The sequence below is a fragment of the Parasteatoda tepidariorum genome, chromosome 4 (genome assembly GCF_982258835.1).
Source record: "Parasteatoda tepidariorum strain Cologne lab strain chromosome 4, Ptep-v5.0, whole genome shotgun sequence".
Taxonomy (NCBI): domain Eukaryota; kingdom Metazoa; phylum Arthropoda; class Arachnida; order Araneae; family Theridiidae; genus Parasteatoda; species Parasteatoda tepidariorum.
Window position 1 is genome coordinate 50,044,497 of NC_141758.1, and position 27,303 is coordinate 50,071,799.

The 27,303-nt window shown below is 29.4% G+C and overlaps 1 protein-coding gene across 1 annotated transcript in view; it reads right to left on the reverse strand.

The window, feature by feature from the left end:
• Nucleotides 1-13,081, reverse strand: part of LOC107446793 (homeobox protein DBX1-A) — a 103,682-nt gene extending 90,601 nt beyond the window's left edge. The window contains exon 1 of the mRNA XM_071182263.2: nt 12,074-13,081. Coding sequence (XP_071038364.1) covers nt 12,074-12,503 — 430 coding nt within the window. The 5' untranslated portion in view covers nt 12,504-13,081. The remainder of the gene's footprint in view (nt 1-12,073) is intronic.
• Between the last annotated feature and the right edge of the window lie 14,222 nt (nt 13,082-27,303).

Below are 27,303 nucleotides of genomic sequence, written 5' to 3' on the forward strand. Positions count from 1 at the left end.
GAGAAAATTAAAATTTTCTGAGAGCTTTATATATCATTGAGTTAAAGTTTGCTGCCGTATAAAAAAAAAAAGAGAGACATAATTGCTCTAAAAAATTTCATAAAATCATTAAATTACTACAATGATATGGTAATAATCTGAAAATAACTGATGATTAAAATTATTAGTTAGATATAGACACCATTTTAGAAAAAAGTTAAGAATAGAATTTTGTAATAAAATTGATTACTGTTTTCAGTATCCCTTTTTTTAAATTTTTATGCCGATTCCTAACAACGCTGTAAGATTCAAAATATATTGTAAAATAATTAATTATTGATCATTAATTATTGTCAAATAATTAATAGTTGACCTATTGTCTAATAATTAGTATTGATTAATTATTGAATTAATGGTTAATGAGTTATTGATAATTGATTATTGAAGTGAGCATAAATGTTTTTATAAAAAAACACGAAGGAGAAAAGTTTAAATAATATTCCTTTATATTTCACTCTTTCACTTCCAAAAAATGTTAAATTGGCTCACCATTTATTTATATCCCACAAAAAACATGTTAAAGCGCATATTTATATTTAATTTAATATGTTAAGATTAAATTGCGAAATAAAATAAATGTTGCTTCACGTAAAATTTTTTAATATATTTTAATTTAGTACTTGGTATAATGGACACCCGGTGGCTCCATTATACCAGAGTGGAGGTTTTATCCTTAGACCGGGCAAGTTTCACTTAGCTTTTCAACTCTTCATAATGTTTCATGTCTATGTTTATTATTTATGTAAACTAAAACTTAGGTATTGCTGACATTGGATTTTATCAGAAATTGTGTTTTTATGAACAATTAGAAAATAACTAAAAAATATTTTGAGATTTAACAGAGTTTATTATGTTACAATTACAGAGTTTGTAAAGCAATATTTTAATTAACAAAATATCTTGAGCAAATATAGTATATTTTAACCAAAAAATATTATAATCTCAAAGATTCAGGTCCATAAAATGAGCACCAAGCATGTTTGAGAACAAAATACTAGGGTTCCTAGTTCGACTGACTGTAATATCTGCCAGAGACAGTAGCGCGACAACCTCCATGGGCTGTCGCGTCACTAAGTTTAGAGTAATTTTGGTAAAACAAAAAATGTGATGCAATTTTTTGCCGAAATCAAAATATATCGTTAGTTACTACATTTCAAAATAAATAAGAATAAAACTTTTTATTGCCAGCATTTAAAAAATAAATAAGTCGAATTTTGATTTAATTAAGCAAAAATAAATGGTACGCCTCACCGAATTAATATATTCCGTAAGACCCTTATTATATGTCTGAAATATATGTTATAAAATTTTCTAAACACCATATTCAAAAATAAGATAATTGAGGTAATTTATCTTAGAAGATGAATTTTTAACGTACGGCGGCTTTTTCTGACAAGAAAAAATTTGAATTTTATAATGAATCATTAATTAAAAACTTCCTATAAATTACTTATTAAGCATTCGAGTCAATTTACCCTTTATAATTAAACGAGTTTATAATCATGGCATTAAATTTAAATAATTTATCAAGATTCATTTGCACCAAAAATAATAAACAACATACCGATAAATCATAATTTTTATAAATTACCGCACTTAAGCGATTAACATAGATCTTAATTTGAAAATTTCATAGATTAGTATTCCAAAATTACCCTTCAAAAAAATATTTTTTTAACAAAAAAAAGATGCGTATTAAATGATAAATATGCTCTTCATTTTCCTCTACTATTTTATATTCAATTTTCTTTTTTAATTCTTTTTCGAAAAAAAAAATAATTACAGGATAAGGTTTTATTGAAACATCAAAGAGTATCAAAAAAGAAAAAGCAATTTTTGTTTATAATCTTCACTAGGGTGTGATATAGCTTCATAAAAGAAGTCAACTGAAAAGCTATGTTCTGGTAGGGTCCGAATATTTTTTTTTCTCCCTATTTCCCTGTGACCGCAGGCCCATCGTTCAATTAAGCCGTCACCGATCTGAAAGCTGATGAATGTGGGCCCCGTGTCCCCCCCGGGTTACTTACGGTGCACCACCCCAAAGTGTCAGCCCTGTTTGCTCTTGCTTCTATTATCATTTAATTACGGGTTCAACTTGGATAGTTTCGAGGATACAACCGCCTGATGAAGATATCATGATCTTAATCAGTCGCTTTGTTCCTTTTTTTTTTTATTTCTTTTAAAAGATAATGATTTTTTTCGCCTCTAAAACTTCAAGTTCGTTGCAAACTACTTTTGAACAATCAATTTTTATTTTTTGATTCATATTTTAATGTTTCATTTTGCCAGGTTGGAAGGAAGTTCCGATTTTCGAAATTGGAGAGCTGCGCAATTGTTAAATTAGGAACCAGTTTGTTTATCAGGGATTCATGTCATGTTAACAGTTTTAATTCAATGACATGTTAACGTTTCTAATTTAATGATTCAATTGCATTTTGACAAGATTTTTGAGATCTAATTTCAAATAATCAGTTTCTCTTTTTTTGTCTTATATTTTCTAATTTTGTAAGGTTGTCAAGGAATTCCAGTTTTCAGATTTCAAAATACTGAGCAACAAAGTTGCAAATCAGAAATTAGTTTGTATCATTATTATTTTTTAACTTGTTATTATATCGCTATTATTATTGTTATTTGTTAAAAATATTGTTTATTAGCTTGTATTAGGAATCACGTGTTAAGGTTTCATTTCCAATCGTTCAATAATTCAATGGCATTTAAACAAGGTTTTGTGATCTAATTTTAAAAATTAAGTTTCTATTTTTTTACTTTGTATTTTCTGATTTTGTAAAGGAATTGCAATTTTCAAACTGCGAGTTACGGTGCAACAAAGTTGCAAATTAGAAATTAGCTTGTATCATTATTATGTTTCAACTTGTTATTATATTGTTATTATTATTGATACTTATTTCCATTATTATTTAGTATTGTTTATTAGCTTGTATTAGGAATCATATATTTACGTTTCAAATCCAGTTATTCAATAGTATTTAAACGAAGTTTTTGTGATCTAAATTAAATAATTAGTTTCTCTTTTCCGCTTTGTATTTTCTAAATCAGCTTTGAATATTTAAATTCTTTCGCTTTGTATATGTAAAGAATCTGTTTATATTTTTTTTCTTCGTATTTTCTGATTTTATGAGGTTGGTAAGGAATTGAAATTTTCAGGCTTCAAGTTACTGAACAAAATAATTGTAAGTTAGGAATCAGCTTGTATCATTATTATTTATTAGCTTGCTATTATTATTGTCATTTATTAGTAATATTTTTTATTGTCTTGTATTAGGAATGACATGTTAAGATTTCAGATCTGATGGTTTAATAATTCAATGGCATTTAAGCAAGGTTTTGTGATTCAATTTTAAAAATTTAATTTCTGTTTTTTGCTTTGTATTTTCTGATTTTGTAAAGGAATTGCAATTTTCAGACTTCGAGTTACTAAACAATACAGTTGTAAATAAGTAATTAGCATATATCAAGATCTCGTATCATATTTCTATTTTTAATTCAATTATATGTTAGCAAGCTAGCTTTTTTTATTTTGTAGGGGTGTAAACTAATTGAAACTTTCAAAATTAGATTATTTTCAGCTACACAATCCTTAAATTAGGAAATAGTTTGTATCAAGAATTCATATCAAGTTTTCATTTTGGACCCTATGACATTTTAACATGTTTATTACAATCCAATTTTGAATAATCAATTTGACTTTTTTTTCTTATTATTGAAAAAAAAATTGCATTTTCAGAGCTCAAGCTCGTAAGCTACATAATTAGAAAATTCTGAGTTATTTTTTGTTAAATATTCATATCAATTTACCATTTTCAGTTCACAAATTTGTTAATAAATTCACTGCGAATATTTTTCGAAGATTTGAAAATTCAATTTTGTAATTTTATGTTTAATCTTCGAAGGTTGTAAAGAAATTTCCATTTTCAGATTTCGAAGTTGAAGTTCTGAGTTCGTAAAAAGATTTTTACAAACGTTCTTACTTTAAAGAACTGATTCTGACTGCTGAAAATTAAACACGGCATGAAATAGGCACAATATATAAATTCGTTTTAGGAAATAACTGATAAATTTATTTACATAGACTACACCAATTCAAAATTTTAATCTAAAATTGCTTTTTTCTGTTAAAAATACTGTTCTACAAAATTTTTTAATGCTGAAAAACTGAAACGTTTTTTCTATTTTCAAGCGTTTTGTCAACGGTCTATATTGAAAATGTTAACTATTGTTCTATTGCCATATATATATATATATATATATATATATATATATATATATATACATACATGTTGTTTTCAAAATGACCTTTGTTTTATTTACGATCCCTCACATGTACTATAAAAAGAGTTATATTGCATCAAGCAACCATAATGACAGAAAAGATTGCTTTCAAGCAATTATTGTGTAAAATTAGTTTAACTGTTGGCAACCTTGAGCTATTAGAATGAATAGATCCTGAATACATAATTCCTTTGCCAAAATATAAATCATGCTTTGACGATAAAGGGTTCAAGATGAATAGAAACACAAACTATTTTTACAAATGATAATAAATTTAAACTACTTTGTTTGAAAAGATTGGGTTAAGCAAACATAGGAATAGAATTTGCATAATAATTTCAAGAACAAAACAAACGAAATTTTCGAAAAATTATCAAATTTAATTAGTTCTTTAAAATATAAGGCTTAAGAGTGAGTTCATAAGGAATTAAAATCATTAAATAGTTTATAATTTTCCCATTTTGCAATTGATACGTTTTTTCTAATAAAAACAAATTTATAAAAAGATAACAGTAATAGTTTAACTTATATATTTGCGACAATATATCTATATATACACAGCGATTCAGTCGAAACCTTATTTTTTATAAAATTATTAGTAAAGAACTTAGTTTTTTTTCCTCAAAATTAAAGTTTTAAGCTCTTTTTTTGTTCCTAAATTGTTTAGACATGAAATTTTTAGTTTTCATAAAGTCAAAGTTTTATGATAAGAAATTTTTTTAAGAAAATTAGAAGCATACAGAAAACTTTTACCTTCTAAGTTTAGAAATAATAATAAAAAAATGCCTCGGATTTAATATCAAACTTGGCCATAAAACTTCACCTCATTAAAGCTTTAACCCACATAAAAAAGAGTGAGATTTTTTTAATACCACTTAAAACTTAAAACCATAAAGATGGAATTTTTAATCTCAATAATGTTAGCAATAACGTTAAATGTATGGAGCTGCTTCCCATGGACCATGCGATAAATAAATTAAACTTTCAATAAAATAAGTACTACAACAATCTCCTACTATCGCTTACCCTTGATAAATTGCTCCAAAACCAATAAAGCGCAACAAATTCCTCTTAAAATATGCCCGAATATATAGGCTGATTTAATTTTTTTCTCCACTTAAGCGAGTTTTTAAAAGCTAAATCAAAATTTTAATTACCCACTGGTAAGTCGCCTGGCAAATTGCCACTTCACAACAACGAAAGCAATAAGGAAAAAAATTAGCGGCTCAATTTCCGAAAACTTAAAAAAAGCTTTTGAAACTTATCGCCACTAACCGATCAATCACTACGCTTAAGGATATTGCTAAAATAAATCTTTTACACTAGTCCGAATGCTAGGACCCCTGTACATAAGCCCTCTCTAGCTCACATAACACAAAATAAGTGAAGTATGTTACACGTATGTGTTTATGTGTACTATTTTTTCAAAGTTTTGTTGTGTAATAAGGAAGTGTTGAAGTTCTTACTTAATCTTATTTGATGTATTGCCCATGAATGATGATGCATTGGCGATAGTCTATTTTGTGAGCATTTATTCTTCGATTGATTTTCCACGGAGTGAATTTTATTGCCTGCCAAGGTTGTGTTGTAGCATAATGAGGGATGGTTTTTAATTACCGAAGAGTGGCACTTACAAGATTGATTTTTCTTTTATTTAATAAACGGCTCATTAAGGTTTTGGGTAAAAGGAAGAAAAAAAGGTCCCGTAAATGTACCATTTAATTATAATTAAACGGACTTTTCGAAACTCTCTATATCTCAAATCGAATGGAGAAATTTTTTTTTGTGAAATTACAGTTTTTTTTTTTTTTGGTAATGACACTTCTAGAAACGAAAATATACGGTATTTAAACCGTTAATTTGGTGATTTTTCTGTTTATATGGTAACGGTTTACTGGAAATTCTGGTTTTCCGAATTACAGTTCTTATTATCTCACATTTAGTAATAAAAAAAAAGAAGAAAAAAAATGCGAAATTTAAATGAACAAGTGATATTTATGCCATGCTCAAAGGTTTCCAGAAAAAATCACCAAATTTTATCACATATTATAAAACCATGTTTTATTATTAATCTGACCGAAATCAAAGTGCTTCGGTAAAAATTACAGAGCTTTTTGATCTTCCCATAGAGCCAGAAGCATGGTAAATTTTATCATATCCTGGTTGCTTTGACCATGCAATTTTTCTTAGTGCGCATTGGCATTTTAAATAAAATTTAATACAACTGCTTAAAAATCAAAAGAAAAATAGTTTTATTAACAAGCTTTTTACAAAGAAAAAAAAATTAAAACTAAAACTAGGAATAAAAATTTGCCTAAAACCGTTAAAAGTGTAAATCTTTACTTGATTTGTTTTATTAAGTTTATTTATTATTTGTTTTGGTTTAAATAAAGATGGAGCACTGATAAAAATAAATTATTTATATGTTTTATATTATATGTTTTACATTATTTGTTCTGGTATAAATAAAGATGGAGCACTGATGGAACACTGATTATTATTTATGATAACCTTATCAAATAATGAATCTCTCTAGCATTTTCAGTTCATAGTAGAAAAAATATTTAAAATTGAGTATTTAGTAGAAAATAAGTGCTTAAAATTTAAAGAAAAAATTAATTCTCAACTTTACTAAGTTTATAATTTATTGAAAAAAATAATTATAATTATTTTTATTTCTAACATAATTTAAGTTTTGTAGGACACCTTTTTTTCAAAAATCAGTAAAATATTGATAGTAAGACTGAAAGTTCGTGTTTTTATTCTAAGGTTAATTAGAGCATTGAACGACTGAGCTGTTAAGTTTCGGAAAACGATGTCAAAGTTAATTAATATAAGCTTTCTTTTATCAAAAAATAAGTGAAATTTTATCTTTTAGCTAAAAAAAAGAATAGAAAAGTCAATAACGTGAAGCATTTCTGAAATAGTAGTTTTGATAGTGAATTTATATCACTAGGAATAATGTATAGCAATTATGTATGTATTTTTCTCCGAATAAATTCGATTTTATTTGTCACCGATTTTTGTCTTTTTGTTTATTTTACACAAAAATAAATTAACAGCGAAAAAAAAATAAAGCGAGAGGATTGTTGTGACAAATAAATTTACGAAGCACTATGTTTACTATTCAAAATTGTATTTTCCTTCAAATGATTTTTTTTTATTATCCTTTTGGTTTCCGCGATTCTAAAACAATCGCTTTAAAAAGTTTTGCTGTGAGAATTGCGTATACTTTAACATAGAAAATTTCTTATATGAACTCAAATTAAATTTTTTGCTCAATTTCATTGTTTTATTTTATTATTTTTTGTTTTGTTACTGTAAAATGAAGGAGAAAAATAATTTTTTAAAATGAGAGTTATGGTTCTTTCAGTAAACTAAATTCTCAAATACTATTATAAGGAATTGTATTTTTTCCCAAAGAATATTGATTTGATTATTTTTCCAGCTACTTTATAATAAATTTTGAAAATAAAAAAAATTATCACAAGAAGTATGATCATATTAACACATAAAGTTATTAAACGCTATAAGGAATTCGAAATATTAGTTTCATTAAAATTTGTATTCAAAATTTAAATAGACTTGTTTCCGAAGGTCTTGGTTCATTTGTAGCTTTCCTAAGATTTTATAAAAAGTAATTTTGAAAATATCTAATCTTTAATGATTACTTTTGCTCTTAATAAAATAATCTAATGTTAACAATTGTATTTTTTTTCTTTTTTTGATATGGGAAAAATTTAACTCTAAATGATAGTTAATTTTTTTTTAAAAAAATATGGTAACTGTTTATATAATTATTTGACTTGCATAATATTTAAATATTCTCGAATAATCAAAGCTTTAAAAATAAAAATTAAATTATGCTTTGCACATTTGACGGATATACAATAAAATCATTACATGAAGAGTAATTTTGTTGCCGAAGCTCAGTTTGATTTGGTTGAGTTTTTGATACGAAAAGATGCTTTCCTGTTTTAAATTCAGTTATTTAGTATTTTGTTCGTTATATATTGCATAGTATTAATGAATATGCATATTATTTTGCGTAATACTCAGCTTAATTGACATTTTTTAAGGTCGATAAAGAGAAAAAAAGCCACATGCATTTAAATAAAATGATACATTTTCTTTAAAAAAATATTATGATAAGAGAAAGCATTGAGGACAATGATAAAAGAAAAAAAAATAAATAAATAAAAAGAAAAAGAAATAAATAAAAAAAACTAAAAATTTTTTTACAGTAATAAAAGAATGTATTGAGTTATTATAAGTTCAACTTCAACTTTCAGTAAATAATTAAAGACATTGTTATCACAATAAGACAATTTTATTATTTGTCTCTACATAGTTTTTGTTTCTGTTTAATTCAATATTGATTATTTTATTTTCATCGTTAAATAAAAACTGACATATAATGTTAATCGTTAATGTTATCTCTTAAAGTAAAGTCTCTTAAAAAAATTTATATAATTTAAATTTTTTTTTTAAAAAAAAAAGTGTATTTCTACAAATTTAAATTTTAACCAACATTAATTTCTTTTTCTTTTGTAATAAATAATTGCGAAAACAGCTACATTCTTGAATGTTAACTTTCCAGTTAGTAAGTTAAAATAGATCAAACAGCATAAAAAAGTAGCTCTTTTTAATTCATCAGTTTTCCAAAATCTCAAAAACAATTTTTTTCCCCTTCCTTTCAAACGGAATCAGAATTCTAACTAAATATTGCAGCTAATATTTTATAAATTTAGTACCATTTTGAGTGAAGGGTTTTACGTACTCTTTCACATTTTGGGGAAAAAACGTCTTATTTTTCTAATTTTAATATTTTTTATGATGCTAATATAAATGCGTTAAAGTACTCTTCCTTATGTTACACTATTGTTTCAAATTTTAAAATGAAAGTGCTCAATCACTTCAGAAGTTATTGCCAAAATAAAGTGGCATCTCGTTGCCACTGTGATAGAATTGAAGATAAATCTTTTCAATATAATTGATAAGTTGTCTTCAATCCAAACTAATGTATAGCTTTATTTAAATAAAAAAAAGTTTTATCTTTTATACTTTAAATATAATAGTTTTTTCTCAATAAACACATTATGGTACACGTAAATTAAGTATGTACTATAAGAAATATACGTAGAATTTCATTTAAGATATTATTCATACGTTATGTTCTTTTGATGTGGGAGAAATATTTCTTAATTACTTGAAAACATTTTATGATGTGTATACCAAACTATTTTCAAGAATAGAAGCTGAAAATCTATCAAAAACTATACTAAAGTGTTGCTATTTTAAACAAAACTTATCCAATTTAATGGACGAATTTTGCTTAATAAAATAGTAATATAAAAGCAAATGAAAGTACTTAATGAAATTAATTTGATTCAATAAAAAATAATTACTGATAATATTTTTAAAAAACCTATTTGACTTTTAAACTCTCGTTTTAAATCTGTATTCTAAAGATGTTAAAGTATCCATTTGAACTTTTTAGCTCTCTTCGTTTTACGCATGCATTTATAAGTACCATAAGCGTAATACTTTTTCGCACTCTTAAAGGTATTACGCGTATGGTACTTATAAATGTAGAAGTTTAAATCAGCATCCTTATGGATTACGATATAAGGGCAGCAAGATTTTTGAATATCTTTATGAGCAAGTGTATTAGTGTAGAAACATTAAGGAACAATTTATGTAAAAGTGTGGCTGTTTCAAGTAACATCCTTATGAGTTAATGTACAAGTGTGGCTATTTCAATAAACATTCTTATGAGTTAGATTAAAAAGTGTGGTTGTTTTAGTGAACATCCTTATGAGTTAGTATAAGAGTGTGCCTGTTTTGAGAAAAACATCCTGATGAGTTAGTGTATAAAGTTAATGAACATTCTATGAATCGCTGTTTAAGTGTAGTAAGGTTTATAATTAGCATTATTAGCGGTGCGAGGATTGATTAGCATTTAGCAGTGCAGTGCATAATACTTTCTGAAATTTTCAAATAAGAAATAAAAATTTTATCAAATTGTAACATATTTTATTAAAATGTGTTATTGTTTAAAACACATAGTTTGAGGCTTTTCTAAAACTTTTTTTTTAATTTTTAATAAAGTATTTTGTATTATATATTAAAAGAAAATGGTTTTCATTTTTTTCATGTAGGAATAATTTACTTTCATTCTTTTCTAATTTTATAGTTAGTTATAGTTAAAATTCAAATTTGTAAAGAAAATAATAAATTTGAAAAATGTAATAAATAAAACCGAAAAAGCTAGTTGTTGAAACAAATTTTAAAAATTTTTACGAGTTTGCTTTCATAATAATATATATTATTACAAAATACGCAAAAAAAAAAAAAAAATACCTTCATCATCTTTTAGTATGAGTTTTTACAGTTTTTAATGAATATGCTGTAGCTTCCAAAAAGTATGGAATTTCTCTTAAATAAATTTCTCTTTTTTATTTATCAGGAATCTTAATATTATGAAGCATTGTAGAGAGTATGAAAATTATGATTTTGAAATACCAAAAAGAAAAAAGAAGAAGAAAGAAGGAAAGAAATTAAAATCTTGGAATTCTTATTTATGACACATTATTTAAAATATCAAAACTAACAAAATGGTTTTAAAAAATTTTGTTTAACATGCTTTAATTTTTCAGATTTTTTTTCACCGTGAAAATTTACATTAAAATTTTATGTGAATTTTACGGTGAAAAGTACTTGCCTCCCGAGTGCAAGTACCGGAGTTTTTTTTACAGTGCATCAGAGCTTTTAAGATCTTTATAGTTACAGACCGAGTTGTTGCAGCAGGCTTAAAGTATTAAACATAATAGGCTAGATAGGACATGGTATATATAAAAAAACTTTAATTGCAGCTTATTATTCTCAAAACTACTAATTTTATCCGCAACTTCAAAGAGTAAAATCAGGCGTGATTATAGCAAAGTTGATGTATTCAACAAAATACGAAAAAAATAATAATAATAATTTTTTATTTTATTTAAAGAATAAAGAGAATCTATTTTTTTTCTTTTTTATCTGGTACATTTTGTTTTCAAATCTATGAGTTTCGATTTCTAAACAGAAAAAAATAAATAAAATTACTATGTTATGATACAGACATTGATGATAAAAAAATAAAGTAAAAAATAAACTTTAATTTCGGTAATAAAACCAAAATATACGATATTTAAACCATTTATTTAGTAATTTCTGTTCACATGGTAACGGTTGACCGGTAATTCTGATTTTCAAAATTATAGTTCTTATTACCATACATACTAAGAAAAACTTTTTTCTGAACAGTAAATTCTATCGAATAAATAGCTTTTATGTCATACTCTAAGATATCACGATAACATTAACGAATTGTACCTCATTTACCAAATTTTAACACAGAATATGAAACATTCTTTCATTATTAATTTTTCTAAAATTATCACCAAAGCGCTTCGGTAAAATTTACCTTGCTTTTGGTGTTCCCATTTAGCAATAAATTCAGTACATTTCACCATATTTGGGCAGTTTTTACCACACTCTTTTGTAGTTTTAATCAAATATCAAGAAAATCAAAAGATACTTAAATTATTCCTGATGATTCCCTTAGAAGCTTAAACAGTTGGTGTTTTGAGTTATTTGAATTGGTGAGTTTAATAATATAAGAAATAATTAAGTTAACTTCACCGACTGTTTTAAACAAGACTTTTTTTTGAAAAATTTCTATGAGTCATCAAAAAGTACTTACCAGAAACAGAAATCACATTTTTTGCCGTCAGTTTTTCCTTCGATTCAGCCGCTAGAATTGCGCTCACACCAAATTTGAGGTAGGGTGTTCCCGGACTCGCACCCGGAGATCCACCGTTCTGACACCTACCACTTACAGTCTTGTTTGCTCCCGTGGGGGAGCACCCCGAGCACGTGGTACACGCCGTACAACCTCCGACCTGTTCAGGACATGCAGACACTGCAATAGGTCTTGCAAGAAAAGGACTACCACTAGCAACAGCAGCAGCAACAGCTGCTCTGTCTCTGAGTATATTGTCCACAAGAAAAGAGCTACTAACTGGAGGACTGGATGCTGGGGACAGCGGGCTGGACATCAGACCCCCTGCAGGCATTGGACAACGTAGGAGAGGTGAATAAACCGATGTTTGAGCCAGTAAATTTGGATACATAATACCGTTTCAATTTTATAAATAGTTCTAAGTCAATGTTATTTGATCTCTGATTAAATTTGAGATCATTTTCATTTCAGTTTGATTTACCAATGCTTACTTTGAATAAAAATTTCCCAGCAAGTTTGGCTTATTGATGCAAAAAAATTTAAATCGTCAATTTCACAAGATCTAGATCGTTTGAAAAAGAATCATATAAGTCATTGTACACGGCAATCGAAAAAAGTTTTTCGTTTTCAGTTCGTAAATGTATTAGGCTTAACGATAAAATATTCTTTTTTTGTTTCTTTGCACAACGTTGCAAATTTAATATTAAATTCTTCAAATCCAGTTAACTTGTTAAATTTAAATAAATTTCAAATTATTTTAATGTTTAATATAGCAAAATCATAAATCACGTGCCTAATATAAAAGTCCACTTCTAATAATCCACTGCCGGCGAACCAGAACGATTAAGGTTAACCGAATGTTCTTGTCAAATCATTCCCTTCAGTCCATGAATTATACACAGCGAGACCGAATGTTTCCGTAATGTGCTAACACGGGCTGTGCCAACTCTGTGAATAAAGTGGGAAGAGCCAAATACATACACCCTGCACCACGGACCACATGAATGTAAAGCCCAGGACCTCCAAACAAGACGCTGATTGGACGAGAAGTGTGCTTATCAAGTGAAGAGTCCGCCTCTTTAGTGTCACGTGGCAGATATCACGTGATCACGCCCTCTCGAATCACCTGTTGAGAGAGAGTTTTGTTGGGTCTTACAGCTATTTTGCAGTTTTTCATTCGATGGTTTTAAAAGGGTTCATAGAATTCTTTACATGAAAATATTAGAAACTCTGAAAAATATATTTGCGTTTACCTGGAACTTAATTATTTTCTTTATTCTCTCGTTTACTTATTTATCAGGTTTTTTAAAGTAAGTTTTGAGAGTATTTTTTGCTTGTTATGAGTTTCTTTTTCAGAATGATACGATTTGGAAATGATTAAGATATCTTCTGAATAATTCTGTGCGAAAAATAAAAATAGGAGATATAATTTTCTCAGATTCTTATGAAATGAAATATGATGTATCGGCAATGAAGGACCTTCCACAAATCCTATCACGTTTTTTTTCTTTCAATGTTGAGCCCCCTCCCCCCTAACTTCTTCTCATATGTATACATAAACATACACTAACAGTTCAGAAGAAAAAAAAAAGTTACATATCATACATCAAATATTTCTTCAAACTTTAAAACTATGTGGTTAATCACGATAATTCTGCCCTGCATTAAAAAAAATCAACGTAAGCGACAAAAAATTCAAAATGGAGATTTTTTATATATTTGACATTTTTGCATAACAGGCAACATATTACGATTTTTTCTTCAAAAAAAATTTTTTTTATCAGTTTTTTTGATATTCTTTTTCAGTGTTCATGGAATTCAATTGTACGGCAGTAGTATACTTATTTTAAACAAAAAAAGTTCAAAAAATAAAAAAATAACTAATTAAAGACATTTAATCTGCCAGTTTTAAATGTTTTAATTTTAACCAATATGTGTGCTGTGGCATACATTTTGGTACCCCTTGTTCCAAGTAGTCTTAATTTTAAGAAACCTCTCCTCTTAGAGTGACACACACAGCCCCTTTCGTAAACAAACTTGTGAAAGATCATGATATGATTGACATTTTAAAGTCATAAGCAAATCTTTTTGATATTGAAGTAGATAGTTGCACGTAGTGCGATTAATATATTTTTTTTAAGTATGAAATATTGCTTGTTCTGTAAAATTAGTTCTGTATAAAACAATATGTAAATATTTTTTTGAAAAACTTTTTTTTTTAAAATATAAAGAAAGTAATATAAGTCAGTAAACATGATTTTTAAGAAAAATATTAAATAAAAATGAATTACTTGATATTTATGTGATTGTAAGAAGACGTAAAAAATAAATCTTATTTTCATGAAAATAATATATTTTTAAGGAAACATTTTACACTTTTTGAATTACTTATGTTTCGTTTATTCAGACAACGTACACCAACTACACTGTAAAAAATTTCAGATCAAATTATAGTTAAAAATACGAGCAAACACAGTGTCAGTACTTTTTTTGACAGTCAAATCCATTTTTACCAGAACATGCTTCGGAATTGATATACAGTAATTTTTACAGTAATAAAATTACTGAATTACTTTAATTTCGTAAATATTATAGTAAAAATTGTGGTATAATATTTTACGGTAAAAACGGATTTTACGGATGATGCACCCAACGTGCTGGTTCTTTATGCCGTAATTTGATCCGGAATTTTTTACAGTGTACAAGAAAAATACGTCTTACATTAAACTTTTTTTTGATCTCCGAAACATACTAGTTTTTATCATTTTTTTTTATCACCGACAGTTTCAGTGATTAATCTGCTGCTAATAAAAAATTTGATCGCAGTACGAACGGGTTTTCGAAGGCACTGTTGTCACATTAGACAACGCTTTTGCTAATTATGTGCAGTAAATTTGTAACTGCTGTAAGTTTGCAACAGTTATTTATGTAAGTTTTCAACAGTTAGGGCAAGTTTAGCTTATCTTTAGCCATTATTCTCTATGTAAATTTTGAAAATTGCCAAAAAGTGATAAGTCACAATCAAAGACAAAAAAGTCACCGAAAAGCATTCGCGATCTAATTTTGAAATATTTAAGAAGTTATTCGAACTTTTTAATACTAAAAGCATTATCTAGGTTCTTCAAAATTTGTTAAAATTGAGAAGAAATCTCGCCAAAATAATTGTTTCGAAAAGCAATTCATAACAATAAGTTCATGTAAAATTGTAACTTTTTATATAGATCTGATTGCAAAAGTCTAAAGCCTTTTAAAGGAAATTTAAATATCTTTTATGTAAATTTAAAATAATTAATTAAAGAGATAATAAGCCGACTAGCACTTACTTACTTACTTACTTATCCTCTACGTGCCTTTGGGTACTTAAGGCCTCTGGCATATCCCTCCAACGCCTCCTGTCTCTAGCAATAGATCTTGCTTCCTCCCAGTCAGATATTCCACATTCTTTTAATTCGCCCCAAAACATGCTCTGGATGGTAACTCTGGGTCTTCCTCTTGTTCTTTTAGCATCAGGGACCCATGTAAGCGCAACAGATGTAATTTTTTCTTTGGGCATTCTAAGGATATGCCCGAGCCAGCTCCATTTTCGTTTTTTAATTTCATCTTCTATTGTTTTTATTTTAGCTTTCTTTAATAGATTCTGATTTGATACTTTGTATGGCCAGAAAATTTTAAAAATAAATCTTAAACATTTGTTTTGAAAGGTTTCTAATTTTTGTATTTCGATCTTAGTCTGTTTCCAGGTTTCTGCGCCATATAATAGTACTGCTCTAACAATAGCTTTTTAAGCAACTATTTTTGTCTTTATTTCAATATTTGACTCTCTCCAAAATTTATGTAATAGACCAAAATTATATAATAGACCGACTAACACTCGTCTAAGTATAATTAACAATACTTATAGTCCTCGTTTCTCGTAATATTTTATTTATTTTTTAAAAACTGAATTTTGTGTTTCGGTTGTTTAACTAGGACGTTAGATAATGAGAGCTGACTCTAACACTGGAGATGCTTTAATTTATTATTTTACTTTTGTGTTGAAAAAAGTTATTAAAATTACTTACAGCAACGAAATTAAACTCAAGCAATAGTGAACAAGCTGTTAAACTACACTTTTGAGCGTTAATAGAAATACTCGGAACGAGCTTGAAAGTATTTTTCAGTTGATTATGTCGAAATTCTGTTAAAAAAAATAACTGAATAAATACTACAAATTCAATCTAAAGTAATGATGTAGAAGCTGAGGAATTATTTACAGTGAAACAATCCGAACTAATTTTGAAATTATCATTATTATTATTCATTCCGCCATTTTGGTGAAAAAATTAATAGAAATAAATCGTGAAACGAAGTTAAACTAAATAATTGATGTACAAGCTGTTAAATTTCTAATAATTTGTTAATAGTTGCATATGTTATCAAACATGCCATTTTTAAGTGTTTCAAATAAATAAAGAAAGAAATATAATTTTTAGAAAAAATATAAAAGTTGCTTAAAAAAATGGAATAAAATGCTTCGTCCAATTTTTTTTTTAAATATTCATGTCCGTTTTCTTAAACACGTCTTTCGAATTTTTTCTATTTTCGTAAACACGCATCATGAGCTGCGTCCATTTCAATAAACATGCACTTAGTGCTGGATCCATTTTCCTGAACACGCATTACAAGCTGCGTATATTGTTAAAAACATCTATTTTGTGCTCATTTTCGTAAACAGGCATTTTGAGTTGGGTTTAGATTTAAAAGCTCACTAACGATGAGCTCTTTTTAGCACGTGCTGCCTGTAGTTCTGTGCGGTGCAATAAGAAACATCGAAGGAAAACTTGTGTTACAGATTTTTTCGCTTTGTTGATGATCAATAGAAGGTTCTAATTTCCTTACAATACACTTCTCTTTTTTGAACCTCGATGGCCCAGGGAATGGAGCGTTCGCCTTCCAATGAGGCGAACCGGGTTCGAATCCCAGTCGATACGAATTCCGCATCCGGCTTGCATCGACCACAGTGCTGACGTGAAATATCCTGAGTGGTAGACGGATCATGGGTTACAGTCCCCTTGCCGTCAGGCTAACCGTGAGAGGTTCTTGTGGTCTTCCTCTCCATGTAGCGCGAATGCGGGTTAGCTCCATCAAAAAGTCCTCCATGGAGGCAAATTTCTCCCAATACTCGATCCAGGAGTTCCCTTGTCTTCTGGATTGGATTCAAAACTACAAGGCTACGGAGTTGAGCAAAAAGTAGTCGTAAACCCAAAATTGGGTCGGCTGTTCAATGACGGTTATAAAAGTATAGAACAAATTAATACTTTGTCAATGAATATCAAACTACATCGTAATACTGCTAAGAAATATTTAGTAAAATTTAATAAAATGAAATAATTATGGAAGTAATATTTTGTCGATGAATATCAAACTATATCTTAATAAAGTAAAGAAATATTTAGTAAAATTTACTAAAAGGAAATAATTATCGAATAATACTTTGCAAATGAATATCAAACTATATCATAATACTGTGAATAAAGATTTAGTAAAATGTACTAAAATGAAATAGTTATAGAATACTTTATCAATGAATATCAAACTATATCATAATAAGGTAAAGAAATATTTAGTAAAATTTATTAAAATAAAATAAACAAAAGTAATAATACTTTGTCAATGAATATTGATTTCTCAATTTAAATGATAAGGCAATGCAAAAAGAGACACACTATTGAAAAAGAAGAAAAAAAATCGACGTAATTATTTGCCTTTTATATCTTAATCCGTCGAGGCGTCTTTGAATTATAGAAAACAGAGCACATAAAAAGTGCCCTCTTTCCGTATCGAAAACCAATATGAGACTTCGTCAACCGTACAAACCGTACAAGGGGCCCAATAATAGAAGAAAGCTGCCCCCAGCAGGCTTTATTTGCACCAACGGTCTTTTGTACCCGTGGCTGCAGGAAAAAAAAGGAAGATGTGAAATAAAATGGGACTATTTTGCCTCGACCATATCGTATGGATTATATATATCCTTAACTCCATCGTTACTTAGTGATGCGGCAAAACGTTTTCTGAGGGGGCGGGAAACAAAATGGCAGAGCTGAGGGTGTAATGCCACCCTGTAGGGGGCGGGAGAATGGGATTTTTGGAAGACAATCTCTGCACGTGCGGGTGATCGCCTATAAGGCTTGTAGTCTTCCTATTTTGGCACTTCTGGAATTTGTTTACCTGCAGATTTTGTTTAGAATTTATGTGTGGATGTGTAGCTTTGGATAGAGGGAAATGAATAGGATTGTATTTTTTTTGGAGATTGCTATCTGAAGATGTTTCGATCCAGGTGTATTTAAAAAAAATAGAGATCGAGGTTTCTTGATGGAGAAGAATGAAAAGCGTTTTCTACGCCAAGATGGCAATTTCTGGAAATGTTGTAAGCTGGATTAAATGGTAGAAGGAAAAAGGAACCTATTTAGAATAAAATTACAGCTTGGATTCAATTTTGATAGCATATTATGTTTGAGATTTGCAATTCTGTTGGGAGATGTTTTGCTATAAACTGTGGAGAAAAAATTGTAAGCGTTTAAGCCCGATCAATAGTGAAACTTACATTTAGTTTAAATGACAAAAAAATGTTTTAGAATAATGTAAATTTTTCGATGCAAAAAATTTCTACTTTTAATCTTTAAAAGAAAAATTATTAACTATATTAAGGTTGCGGAAAATTTGAACGATTTTATGTCTCAATACGCTTTAAAATTTATAGCTTTGTGTTATTTTCATCCTTTGTCGATCAAAAGTATCCGTTTTACCAAAATTTAAAGTATTCTCGCAACACCCTGCTTTGATTAAGGAGGGTCATGGAGGTTAAGGCTCCAAATTTCGTGATCAACGGCGTAATTGTGGCAATACACACAGGTCGGCTTTATTTCGCAATATTGCCGCAATCAATATCCACCGATCTGATGCTGGTTGGCTTCAAGCGTCACCGAAGATCGAACCTCAGTCCTATAATTTTTTTTAATTTTTAAAATATCAAAATCCATCTAAGTTATGGCACGATTACTTTCCTACAACGTAATCCTGAATAATCCTGTTATAATTTTTTATTTTTGAATTTTGATATTCATTTGAAACTTTACTATTTAGTTACATTCACGAATTACTTTACTTAGTTTATTCTCTATTTAAAATTCAAATTAATAATACAGGCAAAGCAGAATTTGTCACGAAGTCATTTTTCCAGCCAAAAGAGGTACTCAGGCACATCAGTGAGGTTTCTATCATTTGACTTTTTTTTCTGGCAATTCCTATTTATTGACTTATTCCAAAACTATGCATTATTTGATTTCCAATCAAAATGACCTTCTTTTTAATGGACTTAAGAGTTTTTAAGAAATTATTAATGAAAGTGATGATAATTGAATGGCTCGCCATGACACAGGGTTGGGGGTTAGATTTTTTGTGTTGTAAGGCAAACCTTATTCGAATACCAACAGGACTTATTCCTTTGAATATTGCTTCCAACTCGCATTAACCACAGAGATAACAAAACATGTCTCCTACAGTTGGTAGATTACTGTCTCCTTTGCTCTTTAATGCTATTTGTGAAAAATTTTCGTGGTTTTTCTTAACCCGTAAAGTAATTGTTTATAACTTTTACTCAAAAATTCATTCTTGAGAACAATTTTGTTCTAATACTTGAATTATAAATCCGTTGATATTCAGTATTTTTTTCAAAATTGCATTTTTGCTATACATAAAATTTTTTCACTTTTATAGTGTGTCTATGGAAAGAACTCCCTCACTAGAAGGTTTAAGGTGGTCTATTGCTATGGAAACAAGAAATACACATTTCAAAGAGGGAGCTTTTATTTCTCCTGATTCCCTCCTCTCTGTCTCTCTCCCTCTGATTCCCTCTCTCTCCCCTAATTCCCCTTCTATCTCCCTGACTCCCTCTCTCTCTTTTTTGACTCCCTCTCTCTCTTTAGACTCCATCTCTCTCCTTTGACTCCCTCTCTCTCTTTTTTGACTCCCCCTCTCTCTCCTTTGACTCCCTCTCTCTCTCTCTTCCTTGACTCCCTCGCTCTCTCTTTTGACTCCCTCTCTCTCTCCTTTGACTCTCTCTCTCTTCTGACTCCCTCTCTCTCCTTTGACTCCCTCTCTCTCCTTTGACTCCCTCTCTCTCCTTTGACTCTCTCTCTCTCTCCTTTGACTCCCTCTCTCTCTTCTTTGACTCCCTCTCTCTCTCCTTTGACTCCCTCTCTCTCTCCTTTGACTCCCCCCTCTCTCTCTCTCACTCATCCGAGTCAAAACCTATCTTAAATATTGACCCAATACCCGTACTTGAAATAGTTAATTGAATCTCGTTAAATCTCGTAACCATGGTCACCGCCTCTGATCCAGATGAATGGGGAAGGGAGTTCTTTCCATAGACGGACAATATAATAATAGGCTTCTCAAAACCAATGGTGAAATAAAATTAAATTGGGTGGTAGTATACTAAGTGTTTATAATTTTTAAAAATTTTTTTTTAACATTACTTCGATAAATTTGATTCTGTCAAGCTAAGAATTTTATTATGGCATTATAGTTAGGAGATTTTCCTTTTAAAATATAAAATTTTAAAAAAATTCAAAATTTTCAGGTGTGAAGTTTGGAAGGTCAAATCATAAATGGAAAACCTTCAGAATATTTTAGTTTATTCAATTATACTATTTTGAATTATGTGATGCAACTATATAATATGATTTTATTTTATTCAATTATATGAATCGTTAGAATCCCAGCAACCGATAATAGACAATCGCTAAGACATTATTTTCTTATCTTTTTGATCAAAAAATTTCAAGAGTTTCATCTAATCACATTCTTTTTCCTCACAGGCCACTTCAATTCCGAAGAGGAAAAGAGAAAAAATAAAAAAAGTAAATAAATTAAAATTCTACCCTTCATTCTAAAATCAGAATACTGACAGCCAACCCTTTTATTTAAAACCCCCTTCGTTCCTTCTCATACCTTCCACCTGTGCTTGGAAGCCGAAGCACAAGAAAATAAGAAAGAAAATAGAACCCTTTTTCACATTTCGAATTCTCATTTTGTTCTATATTCCACACTCCCCTCCTCTGGCTCTAACCCTTTATTTATATTGCTAGATAAATTTTTCCTCCATACCCATTTTGATCCAATCATCATATTTATCGATTTGCAATGGAAAACAATTTTTCCCTCTCACACTTCCTTGTTGTTGATGTGTGAAGCCTCTCTTCCCTTCATTTTTCCCTATGCATCTTCTTCCAATCAGTCCGTATTTATTTATTATTTTTCCCTTTTTTCCTCCCTACCCTTGGTGTCGTTTGAGTTTTCATTTCGTATTCCTGCTTTTTAAATGATGGCAGGAAAGGTATATACGGAATAATCAAAGGAAAATGCATGCAAGTGATGTGGTAATAGGGAAAGCTGGTGCGTCTTTGAACGCTTTTTTTTTTTTGGAAGATTGTTTTTAGAAGTTTACTGATATTTTAAATTTTTGTTAAAATAGAGCGTTGTTTGGAAATTATAGTTCAAATTAAATTTTTTTTATATTATGGTTCAAGTGACTAATATAATTGTTCTACTTTCAACCGATTTTTCAACATCTCTATCAAATCTAAAATTAAGGTTCGAAAGTATTAATCTGAAGTTTTCAACATATGCACGCTGTCTTGTCAAACAGATTTTTAGTAGCAACTGATTAGTCATACCAAGGGCATTGATTACCTTTATATTTTACTGTAAAGTTTCAGGAATTGTATTTATTCATTTTCTTATCAGTTTTATTTCATGTCTTATAACATCATGGTCTAAATACAGAATTCATCGGAATTTTAAAATTAATAAATTTATCTGGAATCCTACATTTTTCGAATACTCTTTTACTTTGCTGTATAAGGAAATCTGTACTCTTAGTTTATATTTTTAGCGTTGAAGTGAAAGATATACAATTTAAGGATCACGAATAAAATACGTAACGGGTTTCGAAACTCTTTCGCAAAATTTTAAGAGGTCAAAGAAATTATCTAAGCAAGCAATTTTCACCATACAATGCATGAGTGGGGAGAAAGTGGTGAACTAACTGAAGATATCTGTTACTGTCACATGAACGAAAGAAGCACCAAACAGATAGAGTAGGTACTAAATTAATTTTATTAACAGCATGTGCTATTAACAATATGCATTGCATAAGCTGCAAATGGTAGAGCAGACATTACAACTGTGACGTGTAATGAGCGGTGCACGTCATTTAATTTACATCAAACGAATTTATCCGTTTCGTTTTTTCATGTCACAGTAGCGGATTACTCCTCGGTATTTTTTGCTTGCTTTCCGCCCATGATATGGTGAAAATTGCTTGCTTATATGATTCTATCACTCTTTTAAATAGTGCTCCATAAGCTTAGAATCAGCCTGTATAAGCTGAAAAAAACAAACAGACATAAAAGCTATCGAAATGTAGAGAATCACTTATAAAGAAACATCAAAACCAGTTTGATTGAGGGATGAAGCTTGGATGTGCTTCTAATTATAGTCTATTTGTTCCTTCTTGGCTTATTCGGCCCTCAAATCTTTCTTGTTAATTTTTAATCTCGCATTCCACATCAATAATTCGTAAATCCCTATTTTTGTTCTTTCCTCACTTAACTATAAGTTTGCAACTCCTAATGTGCATCTTTTTTTTCTCCTTTTTTCAAATTCCTTTTGATCAATGTTTTTAAAATTTATATGAAAGTTGGTTGGTATAGAACACCCTGTATGTTTAATATTTTGATAAATTTCATTCTATTCAATTTATACATTCGGAATTAGAATAAAAAGTCTTTCACTTTTAGAGAATATACGCACGATTAACATATACACCATGCTTCCATCCTTACTCATTTATTTCCCCATTGCGGATTGAAACTCATTTTTTTAAGCCCATTGTTCATCAATAGCCGAAATTAATGCTTATAAGAATTTGAGATCCTTATCCTCTTCAACCCCTCTAATTCTGTCAACAGCACTCATTGGCCGGCCGGATTAAACCTCTACTACAACACATCAAATAGAACGGAATGAACAGAACAAAAGAGCACAATTCACCCCCTCTTGCCCAAGAATGGTACGAAGGAACGTTTCCATTCATCAGTGCCCCGCCTTGTCACTTGCAGCTGCCCCACCCTCTGTCCCCCTCTTCTATCCCGGGCCCTTGGAAGCTCCATCGCTGGACCCTCGGACCCCCCTGGCAATTGATGATCTTTTATTGGTTTGTAGGTGATGGCAGAAGAGAATCTCGCATGGGGTGGAGGAACTTTTCCAAGGGGTCCAAAGAGAAGAGGGGTCAGCAAAGTCCGAAGCCTCCACTAATTATGAGGAACAAGACTAAAGGGGAAAAGTGGGGCAAATAAAGGCGGGCAAAGCTAAACGCCTGAAATCACCGCTCCTTATATGAAGACGGGGATGGGGTATAGGGACCTGACACCACGTGCTATTGACGGGTGTGCTAGAATCCAGATTGTGCTTGGGTGGTAATAGAAGGGGGGAAGGAAGTAGCTGGTGCGTATGATTCTCTATTGCTGCCGGGTAGACTGTAGCAAAACGTTGATAGAACAACCTTCTCTTTCTAGTTTGCCCCCCTTCCCCCAAAAGCATACGGACATTACGGTTTCCTATATTCCTTTCGCGTGTTATAACATGAATTTTCGTCCGCTGTCACTGTCAGAGAGAAGGACCGTTTCTCCTCATCTTGAGCTTCCTTCTCTCCATCCTCTTTCATCGAGTCCATCTCTTCTCTCTGATTGGTGGATAAAGGAGAGGGCTGTCATATTCCCCTCGATGCTTGTTTATTATTGCCCATTGCCCGTTAATGATGAATGTTATAGTTTCATTTCATCGCTCTACCCCCAGAGAGAAGAGGTTACAAGGAGGTTGGGAGGATGGGGAAAGAGACCCGTAAGACCGGATGCTTTGGTCTTCATCTAGACATTCTTCGCTTCGTTCGAGGGTTTCGAAATGGACACTTGGATTCCGCGTCAGTCCCTTTTCAGATTGTAGCCATTTCAATTAGTGTCACATGCAATCATAAAGTGACAATTTCTAACTGATAGGGTATCTGTTTGAAATGATTGGTATAAAATTTTAATAACCGTCAATACATTTTAAATGAGATATGATATGGTAGCGGGAATAATTTTCGAAGTGAATTCGAATTAAAGATGGTTTTCATAATTATTTAAAATAAACTTTATTATATTTTGAATCAGTAGTTAAATTGCTTATCTAAAATGTTTTTATTAATAAATATCATTATTTTGTACTAATTTTAATCACTTATAGTTATGCTACAGTTAGTTAGCAGTTACACTTATATTTAGTTTATATAAGGTTGGGTAAATTGCTTTAAAAATGATAAAAAACTTTTAGTCAAAAGATTTCAAAAGGTAAGGAAATTTTTTTCTCCATTCAATCTTTTATTATTAAAATCATACCATCTACATAAAATTATAAAATATATAAAATTATATCATCTTTAAATTATACCATTTTCATGCTCTTTAAATTAAAAAGAAGTGACAGCAAAAATTACACAATTATCAACATTCTCTGAGAACGAATACATTTATATAGAGTATAACTTTTAAAGAAATAAAAAAAAAGTACTTAGCACGAAAGCTTTGTTTTTACTATAAAACCTATAAAATTAGTCTACAACTTTTAATTGCCATAAATTTTATATCACGAAAATAATATTTATTTCAATTTTTAAAAGCCAGATAGATTTCGAAAACATTTTGCTTTGCAGAATTATCGTTCATTCTGAAAGTAATAGTATTAATTAAAAAAAAGCTTTAAGATCACAACTTCTATTAAATAAATTATTTAGCATTAAGTTTTTAAATTTCTACAAGATGTTATTATAATTAAAATAGCTGTTATTTTTTAAGAAAAAAAAAGATTTTTTTTAATTATTTATGTATTATCCGAAATCATAATTATATAATGCGATAATAGTTTGATAAGGCAATCATTTATAATGAATGATTAAAAAAATATTTCATTCAGGAAATATTATTCGTTCTAAAATAAACAAGCAAACGTTTAATCTAAATTTTAGGTTTACTATTTCATAACCATAATTTTAAAACTTATTTCGTATGACTTTTGAAATTATTGTTATCAATACTTTTATTCTCCTGAAAGAGTTTTGTTACATCATATTTTTATATAAAAAAAAGTAAATAAATAAAAAATGATAATCGGATAATCATTCAGAAAATCAATGTTTTCTGGCTAAGTTTTTCTGGTATATTTTTTTGTGGGGTTTATTTGCCTATGTTTACTCGCTCTACAACTTAAACGATAATATATAATAGACATACAACTATTTCGATGCTATAAATAAGCATTATCATCCGCGCAGAATAGAAAATGAGGAGAAAAATTTGTAACATGAAAGTTAACATTTCACTATCTGTTACGTTTTGTTTTTGTTTTACTTGCTCATGCGGAATTTCTTCTGTGCAAGTTTTAACTGTCAAGTACATAGTGTCAAGTGTTATAAAACTAGACTTGAGGGGAAATGTATGTTTCTCCCCTTCTTTTTTATTTCTCAATATAAATAGTTATTTTTTATTTTCACAGGGTGTACAAAAAGTGTGGAAACGGCTAAATGTATCCAAAAATACGCATCGGATCAAATATCTGAAAATATAGGTAGAAAATATTTTCCAAATGATCATACTAAATTCGATCACTTCATGATGTAGGGATAACTTTTAAGCTTTTAAATAGGAACCCTATTTTTTTAATTTTTTATTTGGATTTTCTATAAAAAAAAAAAAAGAAAAAAAAAAAAAAAAAAAAATAAAAAAAAACACCGCAATTTGTCTTGCTGGTCTTTGCATTATAGTTTACAAATGGTGCTTTAATCACAAATTGAAAATGGAGAAAAATTTGTTTAAAATTGCACTACATTGAAAAGTCATATTAGATAAAGAAGAAATTATAAATGTTTGATTCTTCAAAAAAACTATTTTATACTTTAAATTTGACCCACGCTTTCAAACTTTGAGCTATTTTAAACCAAGATACAGAGACCTACAGATCGAAAAGGGATACTTTTTTTCTTCTTCTGGAAAATCCGAACCTGTCCTCTAAAAACGGGATGTTATATAATGAAGTTGCCCCCCCCCCCCGTGTAATGAGTTAAGTAAACGAGGCACTCACAAAAAATACTGCCAGAAGGGCATTGAAGTTAAAAGAGAGTATTTTTAAGGGAATTGAGTATTTTTTTTAAAAATAAATTTCGACTTATAAATGGATACTTTTTTTAATATCAACATATTGAGAACTTTTTTTATCACAGTTAAAATGTTGAATTATTAAATTAAACTTATTCTTATATGTTTGAAGCTTTTCGTTTATTTATTTTATTTCCTTTATTTTATGCTTTGTTTAACTATTCAAATTCATTTTTTTAAAAATTATATCTCTTGATTTTAATTAGATTTGAGTTACAAGTTTTAGATAACACTGGAAAGCATTTACCTCCCTGTTGCATGAGATTATTTAACAGATCTTAAATGCTTTCGTATCGCTAATTTAAAATCTTCAATCGGTATCTCTCTCTAATCAACGGTTTTTTTAATGACATTTTTAATCTATTTTTTGTCGAAATGTACAAGTTTAAAAACGCTATATCAGCGGGATGCATAAATGTTACCACAAACTTCTATGGTAGTTTGGGAGGGTCATTAGGATTAAAATTACATAGGAACCCATGTCTGGAAATATAGTCATTCCTCCCTTGGGGTACTTCCCTATTGTAAGCTGGGTAGAAGCGCACGAAGAAGCAGTACATAATAAGGAACAGCCCTTAGCGGCGTATGGCGGCATTTTCGAGCATTAGCTCCTATGCAGTTTCAATCCTGATCATGAGCCCTAACTCTCCTAGAAGTTTGCTGCAGCATTTACGCTTATATATAACGTTTTTAGTATTATATATTTCGACAAAAAGAGACTAAAAATGTCATTTTTGTAAACAAAATCTGTAGCATTAGGAGTGAAACTAATTTTAGATTTGAAATTTCCACACCCGAATAAGTCAAGATTAAGTATTTGTATAAATACAACAATAAATTTATTTCACAGTGTTATTCCTTATGTAAAGCTGTTAAAAGCTTAAATCCTTAACTTTTATT